The sequence below is a fragment of the Quercus suber genome, unplaced genomic scaffold (genome assembly GCF_002906115.3).
Source record: "Quercus suber isolate HL8 unplaced genomic scaffold, Cork oak 2.0 scaffold_153, whole genome shotgun sequence".
NCBI lineage: Eukaryota > Viridiplantae > Streptophyta > Magnoliopsida > Fagales > Fagaceae > Quercus > Quercus suber.
In genome coordinates this window covers 837,831-865,237 of record NW_027069614.1, presented here as the reverse complement: position 1 = coordinate 865,237, position 27,407 = coordinate 837,831, and the positions used below count along the sequence as shown (strand labels likewise).

At 34.7% G+C, this 27,407-nt stretch overlaps 2 protein-coding genes across 2 annotated transcripts; both read right to left on the bottom strand.

Moving 5' to 3' along the window:
- Positions 1 to 3,701: 3,701 nt before the first annotated feature.
- On the bottom strand, positions 3,702 to 5,166 carry LOC136069128 (BTB/POZ domain-containing protein At1g21780-like). Its single transcript, XM_065777325.1, has 2 exons — positions 4,972 to 5,166; positions 3,702 to 4,503 (listed from the first exon to the last, which is right to left on the bottom strand). Exons 1-2 carry the CDS (start codon positions 5,128 to 5,130, stop codon positions 3,898 to 3,900), a joined length of 765 nt encoding a protein of 254 aa, XP_065633397.1. The 5' UTR covers positions 5,131 to 5,166; the 3' UTR covers positions 3,702 to 3,897.
- A 7,610-nt stretch (positions 5,167 to 12,776) lies between these two features.
- Positions 12,777 to 16,415, bottom strand: LOC111993669 (BTB/POZ domain-containing protein At1g21780). The gene is made up of 4 exons (XM_024025492.2): positions 16,167 to 16,415; positions 15,918 to 16,063; positions 14,047 to 14,162; positions 12,777 to 13,578 (listed from the first exon to the last, which is right to left on the bottom strand). Exons 1-4 carry the CDS (start codon positions 16,277 to 16,279, stop codon positions 12,973 to 12,975), a joined length of 981 nt encoding a protein of 326 aa, XP_023881260.1. The 5' UTR covers positions 16,280 to 16,415; the 3' UTR covers positions 12,777 to 12,972.
- Between the last annotated feature and the right edge of the window lie 10,992 nt (positions 16,416 to 27,407).

Below are 27,407 nucleotides of genomic sequence, written 5' to 3'. Positions count from 1 at the left end.
TAATATAGGGGTGTGAACAGATAATTAATATATTTGCTTTTTGTTGCGCGCCCATCTTCCTCACCTGCCTGTAATAGTTTGGGCAAATTTCAGCAAATGTAACACTTACTTAGGTGGGGTTTGGAAACACATTACGTCTGGCGTTTGGTATTTCCTGTGTTTTTTTTTATTTTTTATTTTTTATTTTTATTTTTTTGTGCTGCAGCATAGACAAACAAGTACTGTTTATGAACAGTAGCTATATATTTTTGACTTTTTCAGCCACTTTTCATCAGTTTGTGAGTCCATGTACTGTTCACAAAACCCACAAAATTCACTTTTTAGCAACATTTTCATTAAAAATTGGTTTCACAGCACTATTCACACATTTAAAGATTATTTTGCTACAAAGTGCCGTTTTCAAAAAATTGGCTGGAACTCCAGTTTCAAAACGTGATATTTTGCATTCGAAAGAACGCAATTTCTAGTAAAATCACAGTGCCAAATGCACATGTATTTGCGTTTTTAATAAAAACGTGCGTTAAGGCTTTTAAAACAACCTATCTAAACGGACTCAATATTTTTAGTTTTTAGTTTTTAGTTTCAGCAAAATAAGTTCTGTGGGGGGGGGGAAGCCCAACCTTATGTAATGGGCCTAGGGCCCTATTTAAAGATTACTATGTGTCCGAAGAGAAGGAACCGGTTGAGATGGAGTCCATCTGGAAGAAAGGTACCTGGAATTGAAGGAGGAGTACAATCCGAAGAGGTCACCAGTGGTCCGAAGTGGTCTTACTCCTCGGATATGAATAGTTTTGATCAATCAAATGTGTGGAAGGTCCAAATGATCTTCCTAGCAACTCCAATGATAAAGATAAGTTCTGGGTATGTTTGAAGATGATAAGAACGAAGAAATATCTAAAGGAAAAGCTGCTACCACCGTATTAAATGCACTCCAGCAACTTTTCTAGCCGCATTTATGTGGAGAAGACCCCTAAACAGTGTAACCTCAGCTACCGCCACTCACAAAGAGCTAAAAAAGATACATGACGTGACATATACTTAAGTAGGTACACGGATGAAGAACAAGTAGACGATGGGAATGATGGGGAAGGATGCTATATAAAGAAGAAGGGCTCCTGATAAAGTAAAGAGGAAAAAAATGATAGAGAAGAAAGAAAGGCTTTACTGTAGCTCTAAGAACTGTAATCACTATTCAATTTATCATAAACCTCTTCGGACTTCAATTCATTTCGTCTTTACATATATCTTTATGCTGGTTTATACTTGGAGGTTGTAATCAACCGTTGTTAATTCCATAATCAACCTAGCTCTATCATCCACGCTCTACAAATTTATTGTTTTGGGCTTAAGCCACAAATCCTAACCCCACAAGTTCTATCCAAACGGACTCTAAGTTGGCAGGTTATTACTAATTCTCATATGAGCCTATCATTAATACTACTTTATTCTCCACCATAAATAAATTATCTTTTCAACCATGTGAAATTTGTTATCAATTTTGGTGTATATCTAGACTTATTGAAATTGTTTTTAACTTTTACCTCATAAATCTAAGCATACAACTAATTACACACTCAATTTAACAATTTGTTGATTTGTGCAATTATGAGTCGTTTACATAAAATGGTGGGCAGTGCAAGACAGAAATGTACACTGCCTACCACTCACAGTCGCACAAATCGGTAAGTTGTGAAATTAAGTATGGAATCAATTCTCTCCAGAATTATAGGAGGCTTTGACTAATATTATTCATATTTGTAGTCATAATTTTTTTTAAATTAAAAAATATATATATATATATATATATGTGTGTGTATTGAACACTCATGAAATGTAAATGAAAACATAAATCTTGAGACGACGAATGTGGAATTCAAATCATTTGTCTTACTTTTTTTTGTTCCACATTCATGTAAGAGAAAGCAGTACACATTTATTATATTCCTAGAGTTTTCTATACTATTCCCTTCTGAAATAGGAAATAAAATACTCAATTAGTTTTTCAAATAAAACTTTGCATTTATGTTAAACTATTAATTCATTATTACGGGGCAAATGCAATTACTTTCATGAATTAACTATCTATAGATGATGTACTATTTATTTATGAGAAATGTTATATCCACAACATTTTCACAACAAATTTTAAGTAATAAGTTGTTATTCGTTGTTATTAGTTGGTAAAAAAATAAGTTCTGTGGTGGGTTCAAATTATTACCAACAACAATTTATTATCTATGATTTGTTGAGAAAATATTATGGATATAACATTTCTCTTTATTTATTTATGTAAAAAATAATTTACATTTCTATTTTAATGGAATATGACATTCTTACTCAATTTTAGTTAGCTTTCAAAAAAAAAAAAGTTATTTTTCCCCTAATTGAATCCAAAAACAAAAAGGCAAAAGGCAAACACTAATTTGATAACTCAATTAATAAAAAATAATTGTGCCCACAAGTTAATTGAAATAACTAAATATTTGTCAATTTACTCAAGCATACATTCATATTCTTAATTATATTAATCTTAACAAATTACATTTCCTTTTCTTTTCTTTTTTTTAAATTTACATTTCTTCCTACTTTTTTAATTTGCATATAAAAGTAGGTTCTCAATACCCTAAATTTGTGTCATGTGTAACTCTCCTTTAGAAATAAAATGAAATACTCTTCATATAGCTTCCAATTTTAGCAAAATTTTGTATTTTTGTCAAAATATTAATTCATTGTTATGCATTAATGGGGAAAATATATTTATTTTCATATATTAATTATCGATAAGCAGTGCATTAATTATTTATGCAAAAGAAATTTATATAGTTATTTTCTAAAATTTTTATTGGAAACCATTGATTTGAAATAGGGATGACAACAGAATTGGGCAAAGTCGAACTATGGGTGCATCATCCCTACCCTATCCCTTCTTGAAGATAGGAAAATTTTGCGCAAGACATCAAGAAGGTAGGTCTAGAGTAGGGTAGGTAGAAAATATTTTGTTATCTCTAATGAAATGGCTTCAACATAATTTAGGTAGAAATGAAAGTAAAAGTGAATTATTAGAGTGAGAGAGAGAGAACAAGTATTTGGCAGGATGAGAATAGAATAATTAAAGAAATATAAATATTGATTAGTATATTTATAAAAATTAGTATATGGTGGGATGCAAGTTTTTTTTTTATAATTGGGATAGTTACAAAGTTACAATAACGGGAATAGAGATTAATTATGAGTGAGCAATACCACTAAACTAAAAAAAACTCTTAGCACCTATTACTAAATAATTTCACAACCTAGCCTTCCTTTATTTGAATATAAAAAATAGAAAATAATTGAACTATGCCATACTGTTTAATGAATGGAACTTCCCTAATATGAATGAATGTATTGATAGGAAGAGAAGAAAATAATATAGTATGGAACATTAAAATTAGTGATTTCATCATTCCTGTAAGGAATGGAAGATAAAGACTAAAAAAAATTAAACACGTAAACGTTATGTTAAATGTGGTGTGAAGCAATTCCTGGCAAAAAGGTAATCTTAGAACTCGTAAAATGAAACAGAGGAGCTCATGGTCTTCTGATATCTTAATTTGGATTTTGGACTTGCCAATGGATGTGATCTAGAAACTCAACGCAGGAGAGGCCATTCATATCCCCGCCTAACGACTGCATATATGATAACATTCCGAGGAAGTACATTGATAAAAGCACAACCTCATTTGCTTCAAACTTATAGAATTCGTACACCCAGATGAGACTTTCACATTGATCACAAATAAAATTATTCTTAACAACAGAAACTACTAGTTTCTGATGTAAAAACCTTAACATGCACATACATGCATGAACATATATACAAGCATCTAATGACTAAATACAAATTCCCATGTTAGTTTATATAGGCTTCCAAACTGTAAGCACCTCTTGGAACATCTCCAGCATTAGTTCCCTGTCTGCTTGCCTGAAAAAGTTATTAACCTCATCTCTAACATCATATATCTTGCCAAAGTCAAACAAGTATGTCAAACACCCTTTCTTCAACCTGTCTAACTGATAAAGCCAAGCCTCTTGCAGCCTCTCAAGCACATTCGCTGAGTTAATGTCTTCTAGGAGGCTTTCCTCGCAAGCATCTTTAAGGTCAGCAATGTCATATTTGTTGGCTGCCCCCAGTAGTGCCAGCCGGTGCTTCCAGAAATCTTCTTGTTTTATGGTTCCATACAAGTAACTGAGAAGTGTTGTGCAGGATTCCAGTGACATGTCTTCTATGTAGATCAAAGATGATTCCTTTTCCTTTAGGTTATGACGAAACATGCTTTGAAACACAGGGGAACTTGCTGATAAAATTGCCTTGTGAGCTCTTAAAGTGCCATCGGCAGTGTTAATTGTCACATCAGAATGGATAGCCTCCTCAAGCATACGAGAGAGACACCGAAGTGTGCTTTCGGCTGCCACAGACTGCAGAAGCCCATCACTTGGCCATATAGAACTGGCTTCTCCACCCTGAGTTTCAGCATGCAAAGATCAATACTTAATGAAGAAAAGGTACAGCAAGCTTTAAAGAAATTAAGAGACGTAGGCTTTCCAATAGTTTTGGAAATTAGGCTTGGTTGTTGTTGTAGACACTTGCATTTTGTCTTGATGCATGATTTCCTAAGTTGTTGTTGTTGTTGTTGTAGTTGTAGACACTTGCATTTTTTTTTTTTTAATTTAAAAAAAAAATCATGTAAAACATGTTTCTTGCCTAAAGTCACTAGGTCATAGACTCAAAGGAACCAGACTGGAAATGAGTATCCTTTACAGGTTCCCAGATTCAACTTTCTACTACTAGAAAAATTTTATGACACATTGTAATGCATGTATATTAAAATGGAGCTCCACAAGAGAGATAGAGAGCAACCAGCATATAAAACACTTTTACACCAACCAACATCATAGCACCTCAAATTAGGAATTCAGAAAGTTACTCACATTCACAGGGCAGATCTTCAGGTCCAGAAACTCAACATCAATGATGAAGCGACCATGAAAGGTGGAATCAACTGGCCAAACAAAGTCTTCGCAATTCCGAAGCAGTCTCTCATGAACTACACCATGATGCAAGATAGCATTATTTATACACAAAAACATATCACCATATTGGAGCTTAAAATGACATTCATGAATTTCAATAATCCCTAATGGAATGGGGGGGAACCTTTGTTAGAACTGAAGTTAATTCTTTGTGCCAAATAGGTCAAAAGTTTTTTATTTTTCCCACTGTAATATGGGCAAGGCATAAAGAATTGCAGTCTGACCTCATCTCCATTTAAGAGTCTAAGTTCTATAATATGTATTTATAAATTGGATATATATATTACAACCACAGTTGGATTTTTTATTCTTCTTCTTTTTTTCTTTTTTTTTCAATTGAAATACACACACACACACACACTACNGCCACTCATCTCCAGTGACTCTCATTGCTGGCTCCACCTTGCCATTATTGCCTGACTCGCCTCCACACCTCCACCCACCGAGTTTGGTTCAACCATTAAAACCCACCAATTCTTTTTTCGATCTGACCATACACCAGCTCTTAACTCCACAAATTCTTCTATCCTCCATCAGACCAGCTCTACCTCCACCTTCATTAACTCACCCATCGATTCTCAGATCTTTTTTTTTTTTTTTTTTAACCACTGCATGGGTTTATTGATTTGGGCTTTTTGGCTGGTTTTATGGGTGGTGGTAGGTGGCTGGGTTTTTGAGTTGCAGTGGGTGTTTGCATTTTTGGGTGGCTGGGATGTTTGTGGGTCCATTAATGGCTGAGTTTTTGGGTGGCTGGAATGATTTATGGGCCATGGTGAGGATTGGGTTTGTGGGTGGTTGGCTGGCTTAGGCCTCCTTTTTTTTTTTTTTTTTTTTTTTTTTTTTCATTCTCCAATATGTGGATTTGAGTGGTCAATGGAGTGTCAGGGTTGTGGTAGGTGGGTTTTTGCTGATCTGGTGGTGGTTTGGGTGGCTAGTGGAATGGTGGTGGTTTGGTTTTGTGAGATTCTTAAAATTCCTTCATTTTGTTGAAACGTACATTTTTTTTTGGCATTTTCAAAATAAAAATCAAATACTATAAAATGAAAATATGCATGTAAAATTTACTTTTGCAAATATTTTACATCGAAATAAACGAAGTCAAATGACTTAAAAAATTTGTTGTTCATAATAGCTCAAGTAACATGTTATAATTTATGCATAATTAATAAATATATGTCATGGTAAGATCATGTGATGTTGAATCACTTATTACTTGACATCTATAAGTTGTGAAGAAACATCTTGTCCTTAACATGATTGTTTTTCTTTTAACTAACAATTTTCACAAAATACACCTTGCAAGTTCCAACAATTTCTCTATTCTCTTTTATTCCATGTAAATAACATTTCATATCGTTCACATCTTCTTCACTCAAAAAAGGATGAGATGCACACATCAGTCTTTACCTAGACCATTTGATTGGCCACACCCTCCTCGCTATAGCCACACATCACTTTCATCCCCATCTTTTTCTCCACCAATGACCACTTGGATTTGCAATTCCTCAGCTATACAAGTAGCCCCACCTGGTCTTGTGATTTTTTAGTGGTAGAAAACACAATTTTTCAGCGATGGTATTTAAATGCATGGTTCATATGCCACCTACAAAGATCATTGTGGAGAACCAAGGATCTTTTTAGCTATAAGAGTAGAGAAAATGCAGTATTTCTCACATTTGGAATGTGCGGTCTTGGGTAAAAAAGAAATAGGGAATAAATTTTATTGTTTGTTTTATTACATTACTATTGTATATAATTTTTTTTTAACCTTAAACTCAAAATAAAAAATTGATTTAATTTCTTTTTAGCTAAATATTTGATAACTATGATTTGAAAAATATCCAAATTTCAAAAATGTATCTTATTAACATGGAAATGATTTATTTGTTGGCTATATATATATATATATATATAAAATGTCGAGAAATCAACAATTCGCACTTTACCTCCTGTATAAAAATTAAATATAATAGGGTAAATTATAGTAACCTCCCCCGAGGTTTGAGGAAATACCAAACATGTCCAAAAGTTGTTAAAAATGACCAATTTGCTCCTAAAAAACAAACGGCATGTAATGCTGTTTGAGCACTATATATCAAACCAAATTTTCTTCTCTCTCTTCTTCAAGAATTTCACCAAAAAATCTCTCTCTCCTTCACGCCCAAAAATCTCTCTCTCTCTCTCTCTCTCTCTCTCTCTCTCTCTCAAAGCTAAAATTTCAGACTCGAGACCAACAACTCCTCCACCAAAATGGTTTCAAAGCCGGTTTAACCACAAATCTCACACCATACTCCTCCGTTAAAAGCTTGGTGGTTCAGTTGTGAATCATGATGAATTGTAGATGGTGATTGCTAGGTCATGATGAGTGGAGACGGTGGTTGCAAGGTCAGTCTAGTGGAGCTGCTATTGTTGGGTATAGATTTTTATTATTATTTTTTTTTTAATTTTTTTTATTTGGGTTTTGTTTGGGTCTGAGGTGTGAATCATGTGATGTTTGATGGTTGGAATAGTTTGGGTTTGAGGAAGATGGGAAGGTAGTGATGGGTGGTGTCGTGGTGGACAATGGTTGCTGGGTCACACGATGCTCGACAATGGGTCTTTTTTTTTTTTTTCTTTTTCTTTTTTTAATATGGAATTTGTTTGGGTTTAAGGTGTGAATCATGTGATGTTTAATGGTGGGAATGGTTTGGATTTGAAATCGATGGGTGGCTAGCGATGAGTGGTGCTGTGGTGGTCGACAATTGTTGGGTCACACGATGCTCACCAATGGGCCTAGGTTTTGTTTTGAATTTATTTATTTTTTGGATCTGTTTGAGGTGTGATGTAAATGGATCTATTTAAGGTGGGATGTTGGATGGTTGATTGGTTGAGTTGATCTATGTTTGATTGCCTTGTGTGATACTGGATCTAATTGGGTTGATCTTGTTTGATGTATGGAGGATTTTTGTTTTTGAATGTAATGTAAATTTTTATTTTTCCAAATGAGAATGTATGGTTTTGATTTGAAAAATAGGTATTGGTTTAGTGATTTTTTTTTCCTGTAATCTTTCTCAAAATACATGTTTTGTGTATATCTTTTGGACTGGTTTGAGCTACAGAGAGAAGTGTTTATATTATGGCACGAAGAAGAAAGTGAACAAATAGAGAACATGGGAAATAAATCATTAGGAGAGAGTGAAGAGACGGCAGTACATGCCGTTTGTGTTCAAGTAGCAAATTGGTCATTTTCAAAAACCCTTGGATGTGCTTGGCGATTCCCTAAACCTTAGAGGAGGTTACTGGAATTTACCCAATATAATAATCAAATGTAAATCTTCTAACAAAATATTAGAATTAACATGACTTTAGAGGGAGATCAAAAGAAGGTTAGGGATGGTAACTAAACATTAGGTAATAGAATATTGAAAATAGTTTTCATAATTTAAGTTGCAACGTAGTATTGTACATGTAAGTTAGATTTGAGCTTATTTATGAGAGTGAAATAAGTTTTCTAATAGTATATTTACATGAGAAAGCTCAATAAGATGTAAGCTTTCGCATGACACTCAAGAAAATAAAGAAAGTGATGGTAGGACATGAAAAAGCCACACATTTAGAGAAAGGGAAGAAGCTAACTATCAAGACAACATAGTAAGTACGTGGAAAACCCTAAAGAATGGATAAAAAAACCATGATTTGGGCAAGAACACAACATTCTTGCTCGGCTTAGTTTATATTATGTATCAGAAAGAGATTAGTTTACAATGGAGTTGCCTCTTTCTTCCAACCAACTCTTCACTTTCATCTCAAAATATCTAGTCGGGTTCTTACCCTAGAAGTTCAGCTGCATGTTCCTTTTATACTCTAAGGAACATGGCTAAGTACAAGGACAGGCGTCAAACTATTATGATTTCTCTCTCAAGATCATTTTACAGCTGTAAAGTTATCTGCAAACTACGAGATAAGAGAAAAAAAAAAAGAAAAAAAAAGAGGATAATCATTATTAATTATTCCTTAATCACCTAATATAGGGGTGTGAACAGATAATTAATATATTTGCTTTTTGTTGCGCGCCCATCTTCCTCACCTGCCTGTAATAGTTTGGGCAAATTTCAGCAAATGTAACACTTACTTAGGTGGGGTTTGGAAACACATTACGTCTGGCGTTTGGTATTTCCTGTGTTTTTTTTTATTTTTTATTTTTTATTTTTATTTTTTTGTGCTGCAGCATAGACAAACAAGTACTGTTTATGAACAGTAGCTATATATTTTTGACTTTTTCAGCCACTTTTCATCAGTTTGTGAGTCCATGTACTGTTCACAAAACCCACAAAATTCACTTTTTAGCAACATTTTCATTAAAAATTGGTTTCACAGCACTATTCACACATTTAAAGATTATTTTGCTACAAAGTGCCGTTTTCAAAAAATTGGCTGGAACTCCAGTTTCAAAACGTGATATTTTGCATTCGAAAGAACGCAATTTCTAGTAAAATCACAGTGCCAAATGCACATGTATTTGCGTTTTTAATAAAAACGTGCGTTAAGGCTTTTAAAACAACCTATCTAAACGGACTCAATATTTTTAGTTTTTAGTTTTTAGTTTCAGCAAAATAAGTTCTGTGGGGGGGGGGAAGCCCAACCTTATGTAATGGGCCTAGGGCCCTATTTAAAGATTACTATGTGTCCGAAGAGAAGGAACCGGTTGAGATGGAGTCCATCTGGAAGAAAGGTACCTGGAATTGAAGGAGGAGTACAATCCGAAGAGGTCACCAGTGGTCCGAAGTGGTCTTACTCCTCGGATATGAATAGTTTTGATCAATCAAATGTGTGGAAGGTCCAAATGATCTTCCTAGCAACTCCAATGATAAAGATAAGTTCTGGGTATGTTTGAAGATGATAAGAACGAAGAAATATCTAAAGGAAAAGCTGCTACCACCGTATTAAATGCACTCCAGCAACTTTTCTAGCCGCATTTATGTGGAGAAGACCCCTAAACAGTGTAACCTCAGCTACCGCCACTCACAAAGAGCTAAAAAAGATACATGACGTGACATATACTTAAGTAGGTACACGGATGAAGAACAAGTAGACGATGGGAATGATGGGGAAGGATGCTATATAAAGAAGAAGGGCTCCTGATAAAGTAAAGAGGAAAAAAATGATAGAGAAGAAAGAAAGGCTTTACTGTAGCTCTAAGAACTGTAATCACTATTCAATTTATCATAAACCTCTTCGGACTTCAATTCATTTCGTCTTTACATATATCTTTATGCTGGTTTATACTTGGAGGTTGTAATCAACCGTTGTTAATTCCATAATCAACCTAGCTCTATCATCCACGCTCTACAAATTTATTGTTTTGGGCTTAAGCCACAAATCCTAACCCCACAAGTTCTATCCAAACGGACTCTAAGTTGGCAGGTTATTACTAATTCTCATATGAGCCTATCATTAATACTACTTTATTCTCCACCATAAATAAATTATCTTTTCAACCATGTGAAATTTGTTATCAATTTTGGTGTATATCTAGACTTATTGAAATTGTTTTTAACTTTTACCTCATAAATCTAAGCATACAACTAATTACACACTCAATTTAACAATTTGTTGATTTGTGCAATTATGAGTCGTTTACATAAAATGGTGGGCAGTGCAAGACAGAAATGTACACTGCCTACCACTCACAGTCGCACAAATCGGTAAGTTGTGAAATTAAGTATGGAATCAATTCTCTCCAGAATTATAGGAGGCTTTGACTAATATTATTCATATTTGTAGTCATAATTTTTTTTAAATTAAAAAATATATATATATATATATATATGTGTGTGTATTGAACACTCATGAAATGTAAATGAAAACATAAATCTTGAGACGACGAATGTGGAATTCAAATCATTTGTCTTACTTTTTTTTGTTCCACATTCATGTAAGAGAAAGCAGTACACATTTATTATATTCCTAGAGTTTTCTATACTATTCCCTTCTGAAATAGGAAATAAAATACTCAATTAGTTTTTCAAATAAAACTTTGCATTTATGTTAAACTATTAATTCATTATTACGGGGCAAATGCAATTACTTTCATGAATTAACTATCTATAGATGATGTACTATTTATTTATGAGAAATGTTATATCCACAACATTTTCACAACAAATTTTAAGTAATAAGTTGTTATTCGTTGTTATTAGTTGGTAAAAAAATAAGTTCTGTGGTGGGTTCAAATTATTACCAACAACAATTTATTATCTATGATTTGTTGAGAAAATATTATGGATATAACATTTCTCTTTATTTATTTATGTAAAAAATAATTTACATTTCTATTTTAATGGAATATGACATTCTTACTCAATTTTAGTTAGCTTTCAAAAAAAAAAAAGTTATTTTTCCCCTAATTGAATCCAAAAACAAAAAGGCAAAAGGCAAACACTAATTTGATAACTCAATTAATAAAAAATAATTGTGCCCACAAGTTAATTGAAATAACTAAATATTTGTCAATTTACTCAAGCATACATTCATATTCTTAATTATATTAATCTTAACAAATTACATTTCCTTTTCTTTTCTTTTTTTTAAATTTACATTTCTTCCTACTTTTTTAATTTGCATATAAAAGTAGGTTCTCAATACCCTAAATTTGTGTCATGTGTAACTCTCCTTTAGAAATAAAATGAAATACTCTTCATATAGCTTCCAATTTTAGCAAAATTTTGTATTTTTGTCAAAATATTAATTCATTGTTATGCATTAATGGGGAAAATATATTTATTTTCATATATTAATTATCGATAAGCAGTGCATTAATTATTTATGCAAAAGAAATTTATATAGTTATTTTCTAAAATTTTTATTGGAAACCATTGATTTGAAATAGGGATGACAACAGAATTGGGCAAAGTCGAACTATGGGTGCATCATCCCTACCCTATCCCTTCTTGAAGATAGGAAAATTTTGCGCAAGACATCAAGAAGGTAGGTCTAGAGTAGGGTAGGTAGAAAATATTTTGTTATCTCTAATGAAATGGCTTCAACATAATTTAGGTAGAAATGAAAGTAAAAGTGAATTATTAGAGTGAGAGAGAGAGAACAAGTATTTGGCAGGATGAGAATAGAATAATTAAAGAAATATAAATATTGATTAGTATATTTATAAAAATTAGTATATGGTGGGATGCAAGTTTTTTTTTTATAATTGGGATAGTTACAAAGTTACAATAACGGGAATAGAGATTAATTATGAGTGAGCAATACCACTAAACTAAAAAAAACTCTTAGCACCTATTACTAAATAATTTCACAACCTAGCCTTCCTTTATTTGAATATAAAAAATAGAAAATAATTGAACTATGCCATACTGTTTAATGAATGGAACTTCCCTAATATGAATGAATGTATTGATAGGAAGAGAAGAAAATAATATAGTATGGAACATTAAAATTAGTGATTTCATCATTCCTGTAAGGAATGGAAGATAAAGACTAAAAAAAATTAAACACGTAAACGTTATGTTAAATGTGGTGTGAAGCAATTCCTGGCAAAAAGGTAATCTTAGAACTCGTAAAATGAAACAGAGGAGCTCATGGTCTTCTGATATCTTAATTTGGATTTTGGACTTGCCAATGGATGTGATCTAGAAACTCAACGCAGGAGAGGCCATTCATATCCCCGCCTAACGACTGCATATATGATAACATTCCGAGGAAGTACATTGATAAAAGCACAACCTCATTTGCTTCAAACTTATAGAATTCGTACACCCAGATGAGACTTTCACATTGATCACAAATAAAATTATTCTTAACAACAGAAACTACTAGTTTCTGATGTAAAAACCTTAACATGCACATACATGCATGAACATATATACAAGCATCTAATGACTAAATACAAATTCCCATGTTAGTTTATATAGGCTTCCAAACTGTAAGCACCTCTTGGAACATCTCCAGCATTAGTTCCCTGTCTGCTTGCCTGAAAAAGTTATTAACCTCATCTCTAACATCATATATCTTGCCAAAGTCAAACAAGTATGTCAAACACCCTTTCTTCAACCTGTCTAACTGATAAAGCCAAGCCTCTTGCAGCCTCTCAAGCACATTCGCTGAGTTAATGTCTTCTAGGAGGCTTTCCTCGCAAGCATCTTTAAGGTCAGCAATGTCATATTTGTTGGCTGCCCCCAGTAGTGCCAGCCGGTGCTTCCAGAAATCTTCTTGTTTTATGGTTCCATACAAGTAACTGAGAAGTGTTGTGCAGGATTCCAGTGACATGTCTTCTATGTAGATCAAAGATGATTCCTTTTCCTTTAGGTTATGACGAAACATGCTTTGAAACACAGGGGAACTTGCTGATAAAATTGCCTTGTGAGCTCTTAAAGTGCCATCGGCAGTGTTAATTGTCACATCAGAATGGATAGCCTCCTCAAGCATACGAGAGAGACACCGAAGTGTGCTTTCGGCTGCCACAGACTGCAGAAGCCCATCACTTGGCCATATAGAACTGGCTTCTCCACCCTGAGTTTCAGCATGCAAAGATCAATACTTAATGAAGAAAAGGTACAGCAAGCTTTAAAGAAATTAAGAGACGTAGGCTTTCCAATAGTTTTGGAAATTAGGCTTGGTTGTTGTTGTAGACACTTGCATTTTGTCTTGATGCATGATTTCCTAAGTTGTTGTTGTTGTTGTTGTAGTTGTAGACACTTGCATTTTTTTTTTTTTAATTTAAAAAAAAAATCATGTAAAACATGTTTCTTGCCTAAAGTCACTAGGTCATAGACTCAAAGGAACCAGACTGGAAATGAGTATCCTTTACAGGTTCCCAGATTCAACTTTCTACTACTAGAAAAATTTTATGACACATTGTAATGCATGTATATTAAAATGGAGCTCCACAAGAGAGATAGAGAGCAACCAGCATATAAAACACTTTTACACCAACCAACATCATAGCACCTCAAATTAGGAATTCAGAAAGTTACTCACATTCACAGGGCAGATCTTCAGGTCCAGAAACTCAACATCAATGATGAAGCGACCATGAAAGGTGGAATCAACTGGCCAAACAAAGTCTTCGCAATTCCGAAGCAGTCTCTCATGAACTACACCATGATGCAAGATAGCATTATTTATACACAAAAACATATCACCATATTGGAGCTTAAAATGACATTCATGAATTTCAATAATCCCTAATGGAATGGGGGGGAACCTTTGTTAGAACTGAAGTTAATTCTTTGTGCCAAATAGGTCAAAAGTTTTTTATTTTTCCCACTGTAATATGGGCAAGGCATAAAGAATTGCAGTCTGACCTCATCTCCATTTAAGAGTCTAAGTTCTATAATATGTATTTATAAATTGGATATATATATTACAACCACAGTTGGATTTTTTATTCTTCTTCTTTTTTTCTTTTTTTTTCAATTGAAATACACACACACACACACACTACATGCTGGAAACTCAAAACCAGATCAAGAGACAAGAATTACATTATTTACAACATACACAGAAACAGACTCATGAAAGAAAATAACAGAAATTTTGCAGACCCATAATATGGACTAAATGAGTAAATTGATCATTCAGAAATATAACCCCATGTTTGGATGGAGGGAGATTAGGGGAGAGTAGAGGAGAATGGAAGATGACTAAATGTACTAAAGCTTGAACAGAAAATTGCATGATGCCTGCTTAATGCTTATTGTAACTCAAGTCATACACACTAGGTTCAGCAACACTAAGCTAAAAGTATCCCCAAGAAATAGATCACTTTCAATTGACCCACAAGGCCACAATACCCTCACTATCTATTCAAACCTCTTGCGTAATAGATGAAGGGAGCAAGTGCAATCCTCATCAAGGAATTACTTAGGAGAAAGGAGAACATGATTTCTGATTACAAGGCGTTCAACCCACTTTTAAAGAACAAAATAGTCATGTTGGCATATGTTTATATCTGAAATCATATCCATATCTAGTACACTCCTTTCAACAAGAAACCGGGTCCATTGGGCCACACAAAAGCCACCTCCTCTAAGTTTGTTGTTACTTCTTTCTTGTTCTCTGGATGAATACATCTACTTAGTTTGGATATCAAGGCACATACAGAAGATGCTTTTGCCACACAAAAAATCCTCATAGTTTCATGATTTTGTGTGCAAGAATGTACTGTTGCAGTATATTCTAGCCAGACTGAGAGCAGAGTTGAGTTTAAGTAGATAGAATAAGCTTAAAAATCTATGTCAGAGAAATAAAAAAGACACTACTTTACCCACTTTTGACTTTTTATAAGCTATACTCCTTGTGCCTTTTGCTTCCCTTTGGGAAAAGTATCAAAAAAAGTTTTCCCTGAATTGGCCAAGCTCAAATACAGATGTTATGGTAAGTATTTCTTAATAACAATCATGCATTGATCAAAATGATAAAAACTAATTTGCGATCAAATCCTAAATCCCATCCCCATACAAGTTTTTATCCAAGTTAAATCACATCCACAGTTATGATTTCCGCTTTGCGCCTAGGCTCCAAAGACGCTTTTGGAGCTTAAGTGCGCTTGACTCTTTTACCAACGCTGAGTAGCAGTATTCCCTTATCCCCCATCATATTGTAATACAAACTACTAAATATTATTAAGAACAAAACATCTACAGCATCGGCTTGCATAAATGTTCACCTTGCTTTTCTTCTCATGGTAATTTGCTTATAGGTTTTTTCTTTTTTTTTTTGGGCACAAAAATAAACATCTCAGCCACATAAGACTCAAAAATCAGAAACACACAACACAGACAGACACAAAACAAGCATGATGCATATATAAACACATAATCAGAAAACAGAAACTGTGTGCATCATACTTGGGGATATGTAAGGCTTGCGATTAAGGCCAGTGTTAGAGACTCGAAGGACAAAGCGAGCAAGTGGAGGCTGTTCCTTGGAGAATCGTGAAGGCTCTGGAAATAGACGAATGTAGAGGTACCGATTCTTCTCTATCGACAAATGCCTGCAAACCCATATCAAAATCAGTGAATCAAACACCAACCCATTGTCCATTATTGCATACAGAGACAGAACAAAGTGTTTGAGAGAGAGAGAGTGTGTGTTACCAGTTCCAGATTCCGACCTTGAAAGGGTCAGACTTTTTGTAAGAACAAGACCCGAAGTTCTCGATTTTCCATTGAGCTAGTCTTGAGATCGTCTCCACCTTTGAATCAACCATTTTTTTTCCTCCTCTCTGAGCTCTCTGTGACTGCTTTTACAAGTCTCACACTACGTTTTATTTAGAAAGAAAGTGGGAGAGAAAGAGAAAGAGAGAGAAAAAGGGAAAGGTAATGACTTTTCTGTTTTTTCCGTATAAAAAAATTTTCCTGACTTCATAGGCGGAGACTCCGTCCACAACTTTTTGTTTTTGATGCTATTCGTAATGAAAAAAATTACATTTTTTTTAAGGCTTAACCTTTTTTTTTTTTTTTTTTTTTTTTTGTTTCCCTATTTTCAGTTCTTTTCTTTTATTATTATTATTTTTGGAAAATCAAGGATATATTATTTGAGAGTATTCCTTCGTTATGATATTTTGTTCTCTATACTCTGCCAAAAACATAAGTGAGTAATGCCAATTGTGTGTTGATTCTTAATTGGATTTTAGCACGTAAGTTTATTGTATGTATTTAAAAATAAATTCTAAAATTTAATTAAGAGTTAACACACAAATAAGACGTGATTTGATGCAGAAAGAAATGTATCCCTAACATTACTTTTGAAAAATTGACATGAATGCACCGTGTAATTTGGATGATAAGAGATCTTTAGCAATCCAAAACCAAGGTAGACAAAGTCGGGTCCCAAATGCCACTGGAAGTTAGCCAGGAGATTTACGGCTTAAGATTCTAATTCCAAAATTAAATGCTTATACCCTAAATTCTAGGCAATGTGGAACCCGTAGTGGAAAAAGGTGCCAGCGGTTGTTGCCAACAAACAAACATTTGATTACAGATGAGTTTTATATGATTAGCTACGGCCAAAAAAGGTGTAATTTATAGCTAAGTGGATAGTTTGGTGGTGTGAGATAGTGCATAGAGAGACATTATGGATATAGTTGTTTCTGCAAAGCCATAGTTGCCAAATTGCCTAAAGCAAAAAGAGTGTTCCACGGGACCTTTTGGTGCATATTATGCTTGAGCCATATTTGAAGAGGATTTTGAAAAAAGAGAGTTGAGACTTGAGAGGGGGACTAGAAGTAAAATCCAGAAGAAACAAGCCCATCTGCGTGCAATCCCTAAGAATATGCAATGTGTTTCTGGTTTATGGCATTTCGGACATATATAGTTGAGATGCCATGTTCAAAGATATAACTTCGAGTAGAAAGCCTATGCGTCATTTCCATATAAAGTATCAAATTTTATTAGGAATTAGCATGTAATCCATGCTGCCATGCAAATGCATAAATGCATTTAAAATTAAATACAATTTATATTATAAAAATAATATAAATAATTAGTTAAATTATTAAAAAAAGAATAGCATGTAATACATGTATACCTATAGATACATTTAAAATTAAACATAATTTTTATCATAAAAATAGAAATGATTAGTCATATTTTTTTAAAGTAAACATAATTAGCCACGTATTAAAATTTTTACCTAAATTTAATACTCATTCCGTCCCACTTTTTTTGTCCTGTTTAAAAAATTAAACTTTTTAAGAGAACATTATTTATTGTCTTGTCTACCTTTTAACAATGTATAAGTTTCTAAAACTACCCTTAAAAAAATTTATCAAAAAATTAAATTAGTAAATTAATAGGAGTATAATAGGAATATTAGTAAATTGATGACTTTTATTTTAGAAACAAGACAATATTTTGAGACATCTCAAAATGAAATAGAGGACAAAAAAAGTGAGATGGAGGGAGTACTACTTATGATCATTTTTTTTTCTAATTTTTAATAAGATAGAATGTATTGTGATCTTCACTATGTGGTGATTTTTATTGAATATATGTGATTGGTTTTTTTTTTTTTTTAGTATTAGATTCTTAGTATTTTGCACACATTTACTCACTTGGCACAAAAATTAAAAAAAAAAAACTTAAGCACAAACTTAAGTGGATAATTATGATGTGATCCCCACATAAATTTAGACACATGGTGCGAAATTGGATTCTAATTTCAAATTATAATTGAACTTTCTCCAAATTTTACCTATAAAATTACCTTTCATTAATGATGGTATTTTTGAACCACATAAGTCCAATTGAAAGAAAGAATCCTCTTTTATATATATATATATATATATAATAGGATCATACATGTCAGATAACAAATTTCATTTTGAATTCAAAAAGAAAATTCCTAAAATTTAAGATTTTTTTTTCTCTTCACATTCAAAAAAGAAATTACAATTACTACTTATATCTAAAGTTTATTCTTTTTATTTGTTTGAAAAATAAAAATATGTATTTCTACATTGTAATAGATGCAAATTATTAACATTTACCTAAAAAAAATAGAAAAGCCTCTGAGCACAGGAGTGAGCATGTGCTCAAAGGCTAGTATATATATAGGAATTTCAGATCAACTAATCACATTTACTGTCACTCCAGCTTGTAAATTTTATCTAGTAAAATTTTTTAAAGTTTTAATATTTTCCATATTAAAAACATATACAATGCAATTGTGTTTGTCAATTTTCGAATTATTAATTGTGTTTGTAAAATAAAAAAAAAATAAAAAATAAAAAAAGACATAGTTCATGTTACTGTATATGGATTTTTTTTTTTTTTTGGTAAAACAAATTTCACAAAATATTTTGCAAGGTATCAAGCTGTTAATGGTAAATAATTAAAAAAATAATGTTAGTAACGGGCCTAAATAAAAAATAATTAAAATTTGTCAAACTTTTTTTTTTTAGTAAAAAAATTTGTCAAATTTAATTGTTGTAAATATTATTGTGTCTGTAGCATCTATTTATAATATTTACATTATAAAAGTTGGATCCCACATCTTGTAGATTCACACAACAATGACAAGTGCAACAATTTTCTATTTATTTAGAATGATGTGAACAAATAATGACACATGACAAATAGCAAATTGTCCATCTATAACACATTCAACATGTGTCAGTACATTTAATCCTAAATTAATTAATTAATTATATATTCTCTTTATTTTTATTGTTATTGAATTCCTTAATTCCTTAATTATTGTTTCTTTTTCCATTTGCTTCTCCAAAAGATTAGTGGTTGTGACCCCTTAACAATAAACCCCATTAATTTGCTTGAAACCTATTATGTAACATGGTATTAATTCCTCTCATTATAACTTTACTAGCTTGTAACCCCATGCATATGCATGGATACACTTAAAGATATATAATAAGATGTATAGTATAATTCATATATATATAATTTAAATAAACTCACAGAAAATCAGTAGGCTGAATGCTATGGGCTTCAATGGACTAGTGGTTACTTGGAAAGCCTGAAAAGAAAAAAGATACAAGATCAAAGGCGGCCGGGGTGAACTGGCCAAGAACCCTCCGATACTTGAGGTAGTTTTTTCTCTAGAACTCAAAAATTCCAACTTCAAGAGTAATGGAAAACTTAACCTTCTTCTGATGTGGATGAGTACTTATATAATGAGCTTTGGAGTGGTTACTTGTTTAGTAACTTCCTCAATGCGTGGGGAAGTTAGAAGGTTCAGACTTAATTTCCACAATTGTCATAGAAGTTAGAATGTTCAATCTTATCTTCTACAATTGCCTTTGGAAGTTAAGTAATTAGTAGGAAGTTATAGCGATGAACAAGGATTTTGCTCATGCTTCTAAATAGTAGAACATGGTTCGAATTACAAGTTTTTGTGCATAATTCTATTTCTGAAAATCTCCTAAGTGTTGGAAGGTCATCCAGGTGCTTTCTTGATAGACGACCCTAATGTCCACGGACGACCTTCTTACGTTGGGTTAACCTCTGGCTCTAGACAACTCTTATGGACGAATTGGAGATGGTTCGATTTTTAGCTCACCATCAGTTTCCCCCTTGTCCAAGGGTCGTCCAGTGTACTATACAATTTACTATTGACTTTTGACACGTGCCATTATTTCAGTGGTTAAATGTCATGCCATGTGGCATCCTCTGGTTGGTCACATCCCTTTCACATTTCCTAAATTTTCTCCTTTGACATTTGTCGTCTGGTGCCTCATCTAGGAGTCTTCCTGCGTCTTTAGGCCATCTTCATCTAGAATCAGGTATTCTCTTCATCCTCGCCTTTAGGTTTTCCTTCAAGTTTCTTCAAGATGTCTAAGGTTGTCATTTCTTCATCTAGTAATAGTATTGATAAAGAGATAGACAAATACCATGACAATACTACCTATAATGGTTCTAGTAGTGGTAGTAGTAGTAACAATAGTAATGGAGGGAACACCACGGACAAGCAATACACATTTGGTGTTCCAAGGGTTCCTTTAGAGGTTCTTCGAGAGTAACTTAGGACGAGGGTAGCTTCTGGGTCACGAGCTGGCACCTCGATGAGTGTTCCTCCATCCATTCCTGTAGGCGTCCATTCCAAGACGGATGAAAAGAGACTTACTTCCCTTAGGAGTTGGTATCAAATTCCAAATGACCTTAACCCTAGGTTAGCCGTTCGTAAGGAATGGTGTTGTGACCCTCGTCTTGGAATAGGTATTTATAAAGCTTACCTTCTAGGGGGACTTAGGTTACCTTTCAATGCCTTCTCTAGGGAGTTACTTGCTAGGTTAGGTTTAAGAATATGTCAATTTAATCCCAATGCATGGAGGCTGGTTGTCTCTATGCAAGTTTTGTGGAGGGAAGTGTTTGAAAGGGGTCGTCCTCTCACTGTGAACGAGTTCCTCTACTGCTACAAACCCTCAGAGATTAACCAATCCCTTGGCTTTTATCAGTTCACAACCAAGGGCAAAGATTGTAGATTAATATAATCACTTTTAACATCTAATAGAAACTAGAAAACGAAGTTTTTCTTCGTCTTTGGTTTTTGTGTTGGACACCCTGTTGAGGTTGGTAGGAATCCATTCGCCCCCTATACTGGAGAGATAGGGAACCATCGTCCTGAAGGTATATATATATATATATATTTTTTTTTTTGTAATTGTCTAACCCTCTTTTTTCTCTCTCTTTTTTTTTTTAGTTGTTAGACGACCATCTTTGAACATATTCTTCCTTGAACTCATCCAAAGAGCTCGTCTATTTGCTGACAGGAGTTTCCATTCTTTAGTCACCCTTCATCGTCTTGCAACTTGGGGACTTGGTCCTGAACCGTCTCCTGAAGCTCTAGCTCACGAGCTCACTATTCATAGATGTGAGTTTTTACTTAAGAGTTTATTTGAATATTATTTGAGTATTACCCTTTAGCTAAATTCTAATATTTTTCTTTTCAGGGATGGCAACCACGAAAGAAAGTAAGGGAAAAGGGGTAGTGAATAAGGAAACCTTACCAGAGACGGAGTCTTAGCCTCATCCTTCTGTTGGGGATAAGAGAAACAATTTGTCTAAGACAGTTGATATGGAAAATCTTCCAAGTCGTCACAAGGATAAGAAGGTGAAGCATAGGTCGTCCAAACCAGGGGTCGTCAAGCCTGGCCTTACCATTCCTCCTACCTTGTAACAGCTGTCCATCCAAATTCATGATGTAGACTCGTATGTGCCTATTGAAGTCACCCCGTCCATGACCACTGCACCTACTTCATCTCAGCCTTCTCAAAGAGTTCCTATGAATTTTGTTGAAAATGAGGATTTGGCTTAGGAACGGTTTCAGAAGGCTATAGCTGATGAGGACGTGGCTGCATGCTATGACATGTCCTTAAAAGAATTTGAACATTTTGTTGTTCATGATCTCTTCAAGGTATGTAATTTTACTTTTGCCTCGTCTTGTCATTTTACATTTTTCTCATCTAACAAGATTTTTTTTTTTTTAATCACTTTAGGCAATGTCAAAGTTCATCGCAGCATCCAGGCAGGCCACAGAGATGGACAAGGAGAGGATCAAGCTTGAGACAAGGATCCAGAAGGTTAAAGATGACTGCAGGGGTTGGGCTGAAGTGGCAACCAAGGCTACAGACGAGGCCAAGGAACTGAAAAACCTCGTCGAAGAGTTTAAGGCTGACATCGTCGAAAATGATACCCATCTTGACCATCTTCAGAAAAGGAATGATGAGTTGAGCACCCTTCTTGAGAATGCCAAAAAGGACGATGTTATGGAGTTCAAAGCTTTCAAACAATTTACTGATCTTTCGGACACGAACTATGCTACTGGCTTTGAAGATTATCGTATGGACGCTATAAAATGCTNGACCCCCCCCCCCCCCCCCCCACATTAAAAATGGGAAATTTTATCGTCTTAGTTTCCCCCCCTTTTTTTTTAGAGGTTCGTTGTTTTGGACCATTTGAATTTATCTAAGTACATTTTACTCATCTATAATCTTTGGGTTGAGTTTCCAAACAATTGCCTTTTAGACTTTACTTTATAAGGGTTTTTGGACAGTGGTCGTCTACTTTTTTCTAAACTTTTATGAATAAATGTTTATTTCCATCACTTTTTATTTACTATTGAACATGTTATTGTATGGATGAATTTTCTTTATTTACATCATCCATATTATACTGGTTTTAAGTGTGGTCCATCCACTCATGAAGGCATTTAGCTCATCCATGTTAAGATAATTTCCTCATGTTCAACATTTTTACCATTCTTTAAATTTTGCAAGTATAACTCGTCTTATGAATGGCATTGGTTTTACCAGCTTTAATCATCCAGAAATTTGACAGCCGATTCTAATTTTCATCCATAGGACTCATCTTCAAGCAAAAAGTTTCCAGCTTTTACTCGTCCAAAGATTAGATTGTTTTGGCTGGTTATATTTATCCATGGATTTTGAATATTCTTTCGTGCACGCATTTTCTCGTCCATTGGTTGGACGAAGACGCTTAAGGGTTTACCTCGCCCATTGGTCAGACGAATATGCCTTAAGCTTATTTCTCTACTTTATCCTTATTTCAAGGAAAGCATATAGACATTACATCCCTGCATCTAGAGATTTTATTCGTCTTGGGCTTTTAGCCTTTCCTGTTGATTAGTTTTGATGAGAACTTCAACAACATGAGAATTGAAAATTCACACAACCTTACATACATTGGAAATCCAAACCATATTTACAAAATATCGTCCACAAGTTCTGGCACATGCTTAGAAGTTGATGCCTTTATGGAATTAAAGATATGTACAAATAGCGCAGTCCATGACTTTGTCCATAATCCATAGACAGCACACAGTTTAGAAATTGATGCACATCTAGGGAATTAAAACACAACATATAATACTAATAACAAACAAAAGGTAAATGCAAATAATAGAAAGTAACACACAACTTCAGCTCATCCAGGGCGACCACAACGTCTAGGATGATCTCATCTAGGATGATGCTTGTCCAGGCTGATATCCTACTGATAATATCTTCTTAAATGCTTAACATTCCAGGGGTGTTCTAGCTTTCTCCCATCCAGGGCTTCTAAGTAATATGATCTTTGTCTCTTGCAATTAATAATCCTGTTAGGTCCTTCCTAATTAGGTCACAATTTCCCATGGGCTAGGTTTTTGGTTGCCAAAGAGACCCTTTTTAGGACGAGGTCCCCAATATTGAAGCGGCTGGGTTTCACCATCGCATCATATTGTCTAGCTATGAGGTTTTTATACCTCGCTATCCTTTGCTCAGCATTCATCCGTATCTCGTCTATCAAATCAAGGTTGACACAAAGTTGTTCTTCGTTATCCTCGTCTTAATACTTCATCACCCTGTGGTTTGTCATGTGTACTTCTGTAGATAGAACTGCTTCACTTCCATAAGCTAGTTTGAAAAGAGTTTCCCCTGTGGGGGTCCTCATAGTAGTCCTATAAGCCCATAAAACTCCTGATAGCTCGTTTGTCCATACTTCCTTTACCACTTCAAGTCGAGTCTTGATATTTTCAACTAGGATCGGTTTGTAACTTCTGCTTGTCCATTTGCTTGTGGGTGGGAAGGTGAGGAATAATAATTCTTGATTCCAAATTGCTCGCAAAAGTCTTTGAAAGGCGTGCTGTCAAATTGCTGCCCATTGTTTGACACTAATACCCTAGGTACCCCAAACATACATACAATGCTCTTCCAAACAAAGTTTTTGACATTCTACTGTGTGATCTTTGCTAAGGGTTCGGCCTCCACCCACTTAGTAAAGTAATCAATCATTTCTACCAAAAATTTCATTTGCCTGGTTCCAAGTGAAAAGGGACCTAAGATATCCAATCCCCATTGTGCAAAGGGTCATGGGGCCATCATCGGGGTGAGATACTCTGTCAGTTGTCTAAGGACGTTGCTGAAGCGTTGACATTGGTTACACAACTTGACATAAGCCTTATCATCTACTTGAATAGTTAGCTAGTAACAACCTGCACGGACGACTTTATGGACTAGTGCTCTTGCTCCTGAGTGGTTTTCATATGCTCCTTCATGAACTTTCCTCAACATATAATTTAACTCGTTCAAAGCTAAGCAACTTAAGTAGGACTGAGAGAAGCCTCTTTTATATAATACCTCATCTATGAGGACATACTTGGCAGCTTTGATCCTCAACTTTCTAGCCTCATCCTTGTCATCCAATTTTCTTCTCCTTCAATTTGTTGTACCTCTAGAAGATCTATGTTTGGCATGTACTGGATTTTGTCATACTCGACCATAGCCCCCTTTGCCGAAGCTACTTTTGCCAAAGCAGCTACTTCCATGTTTTCCTCCCTTGGAACTTGAACAAAATCGACTTCTTTAAACTTTTTGACAAGCCGCTTCACTTTATCAATATACATTTTCATACGGTATTCCTTAACTTCACATATTCCATTCACTTGATTTATGATCAACTGAGAATCTTCTTGGACGACTATTGACTTTGCCCCTAAGGACTTAGCCAATTCCAACCCTTTAAGGAGAGCTTCATATTCAGCTTCATTGTTGATTGTTTGATATTGTAGACGAGATGCAGATTTCAATTTGTCCCCTTCAGGGGATTTTAGCATAACTCCAATTCCTCCTGCATATAATGTGGACTAACCATCCACATAGACGACCTACTTTTGAGCTCCATCATCCTTATCTAACTCACCTTGGTTGGGAGTGAATTCTACAATGAAATTTGCCAATACTTTAGCTTTTATCGCGCTTCTTGGTTGGTACCTGACATCAAACTCACTAAGTTCTATGGCTCATTGGATTAGTCATCCTATGACTTCTAACTTGTTCATCGCCTTCTTAAGTGGATGATCTGTCAAGACGTTGACGACATGAGCTTGAAAAATAATGTCGTAACTTTCTAGAAGCTGTGACCAAAGCAAAGGCTAACTTTTCCATCATGGGATACCGTCCTTCCGCTCCTCTTAGTGCTCGGCTTGTATAATAAACCGGCTTCTAGATCTTCCCTTCTTCTCTAATTAATGCTGAGCTCACTGTATATGGAGACATTGCCAAATACAAGTATAATTCTTCACCTAGTATAGACGGGCTTAGTAGAAGAGCTGTTGTGAGGTAGGTCTTGAAGTCTTGGAAGGTCTTTTGATGCTCGTCCATTCATTCAAATGCCTTCTTAAGAATCTTAAAAAATGGTAAACACTTGTCAGTAGCTTTAGAGACGAATCTGTTAAGGGTTGCAACTCGTCCAATGAGAGACTAGACTTCTTTAATATTCCTTGATGACTCCATCTTTAGTATTGCTTGAATTATATCAGGATTTGTTTCAATCCCCCTATGTGAAACCAAGAACCCAAGAAATTTTCCTGACAAAACTCCAAAAGCACATTTGCTCGGATTCAACTTCATATTATATTGTCTAAGCGTATCGAAGATCTCTTGAAGGTCGTCCAAATGCTTTTCCTCGTCCAAACTCTTTACCAACATATCATCTACATAAACTTTCACATTTCATCTAATCTGTGGACGAAACATATGGTTAACCAGTTTTTAATAAGTTGCCCCCTTGTTTTCAAATCGAAGGGCACCACCTTGTAGCAAAACAGGTCTTGACTGGTAATAAAGGATGTCTTCTCTTAATCCACCTCATCCATCTTTATTTGATTGTAACCTAAGAAGGCGTCCATGAAAGTTAGCAATTTATGACCCACAAATGAGTCCACTAGCTAGTCAATGCGTGGCAATAGATAGCTATCCTTGGGGCAAGTCTTGTTCAAATCAGTGAAGTCCACACACATCCTCTATTTGCTATTAGCCTTATTAATCATCACCACATTAGCCAACCAGTCCAGGTAATAAACTTCCCAGATAAATTTTGTCATGGTCAACTTCTAGACTTCTTCTCTAATGGCATTATCTCGTTCAGGAGCAAACATTATTTTTTTTGAAGTACGAGCTTGGAGGAAGGATACACATTTAGACAATATGTAATGACACTTAGGTCAATACTGGCATGTCCTCATAACTTTATGCGAACACATCAATGCTCTTTTTTAAGAATTGGACAAGGTCTTGCTTTGTCTTCTTTTCCATGCTTGCTCCAATCCTTGTAAAATTTTCAAGGTTATTCTCGTCCAAAGGAACGTCTTTTAGCACTTCCATGGGTTTTGCAGTAACCCTTCTCTCGTTTATATTCATTGTCTACACATGCTCATCCATAACCAACATGGCTAGATAGCATTCTCTAGTGGTTAACTGATTTCCTTACACTTGATCTACTCTATAATCTTTTGGGAACTTGACAGATAAAAGGTAGGTAGATGTTATTGCCTTCCAACTATTTAAAGTCGGTCTTCCAATGATGGCGTTGTGTGAAGACGAACAATCCATAACAAGGAAATTTACTTCTTTGGTTATCTATTATGGATATGCTCCTACCACCACAGGTAATGTAATGGCACCCACAGGTTGTACTTTCATCCCCCCAAATCCTATCAAAGGCGAATTTACTAGACGAAGTTAATCTCATCCAAGTCTCATTTGTTGGAAGGCAGAGTAGTATAAGATGTCCGCCGAACTCCCATTGTCTACCAACACCCTTCTAGTTGTATAATCAGCAATGAGTAAGGAGATGACGATCGCATTGTCATGTGGGTGGTTTTAGCATCCTCATCCATGAATGTAATGGCTTGCTCATCTGCCCCCCTCATCCTTGGAGGTCGTTCAGAGAGTTGGACGTTTTGCACCACCTTCAAGGATGTCTTCCTTGACTTAGAAGATTGTCTTGCTGAGGTTCCTTCTATAATAACTCTTTTTTCTCCAAGTGGGGGCCATGACGACTCTTCTATCTTTCTTTTCAACTTTTCGCCCTTGTGATCTC

What these genes read in the sequence shown, in the direction of transcription:
- LOC136069128 (XM_065777325.1), bottom strand. Translation starts at nt 5,130, where the DNA reads ATGTTTTTGTGTATAAATAATGCTATCTTGCATCATGGTGTAGTTCAT. An exon ending in TGAAGATCTGCCCTGTGAAT is followed by an intron (nt 4,504 to 4,971) that starts GTGAGTAACTTT and finishes GCTGAAACTCAG; the next exon opens with GGTGGAGAAGCCAGTTCTAT.
- LOC111993669 (XM_024025492.2), bottom strand. Translation starts at nt 16,279, where the DNA reads ATGGTTGATTCAAAGGTGGAGACGATCTCAAGACTAGCTCAATGGAAA. An exon ending in AAGGTCGGAATCTGGAACTG is followed by an intron (nt 16,064 to 16,166) that starts GTAACACACACT and finishes ATGGGTTTGCAG; the next exon opens with GCATTTGTCGATAGAGAAGA. An exon ending in TGAAGATCTGCCCTGTGAAT is followed by an intron (nt 13,579 to 14,046) that starts GTGAGTAACTTT and finishes GCTGAAACTCAG; the next exon opens with GGTGGAGAAGCCAGTTCTAT.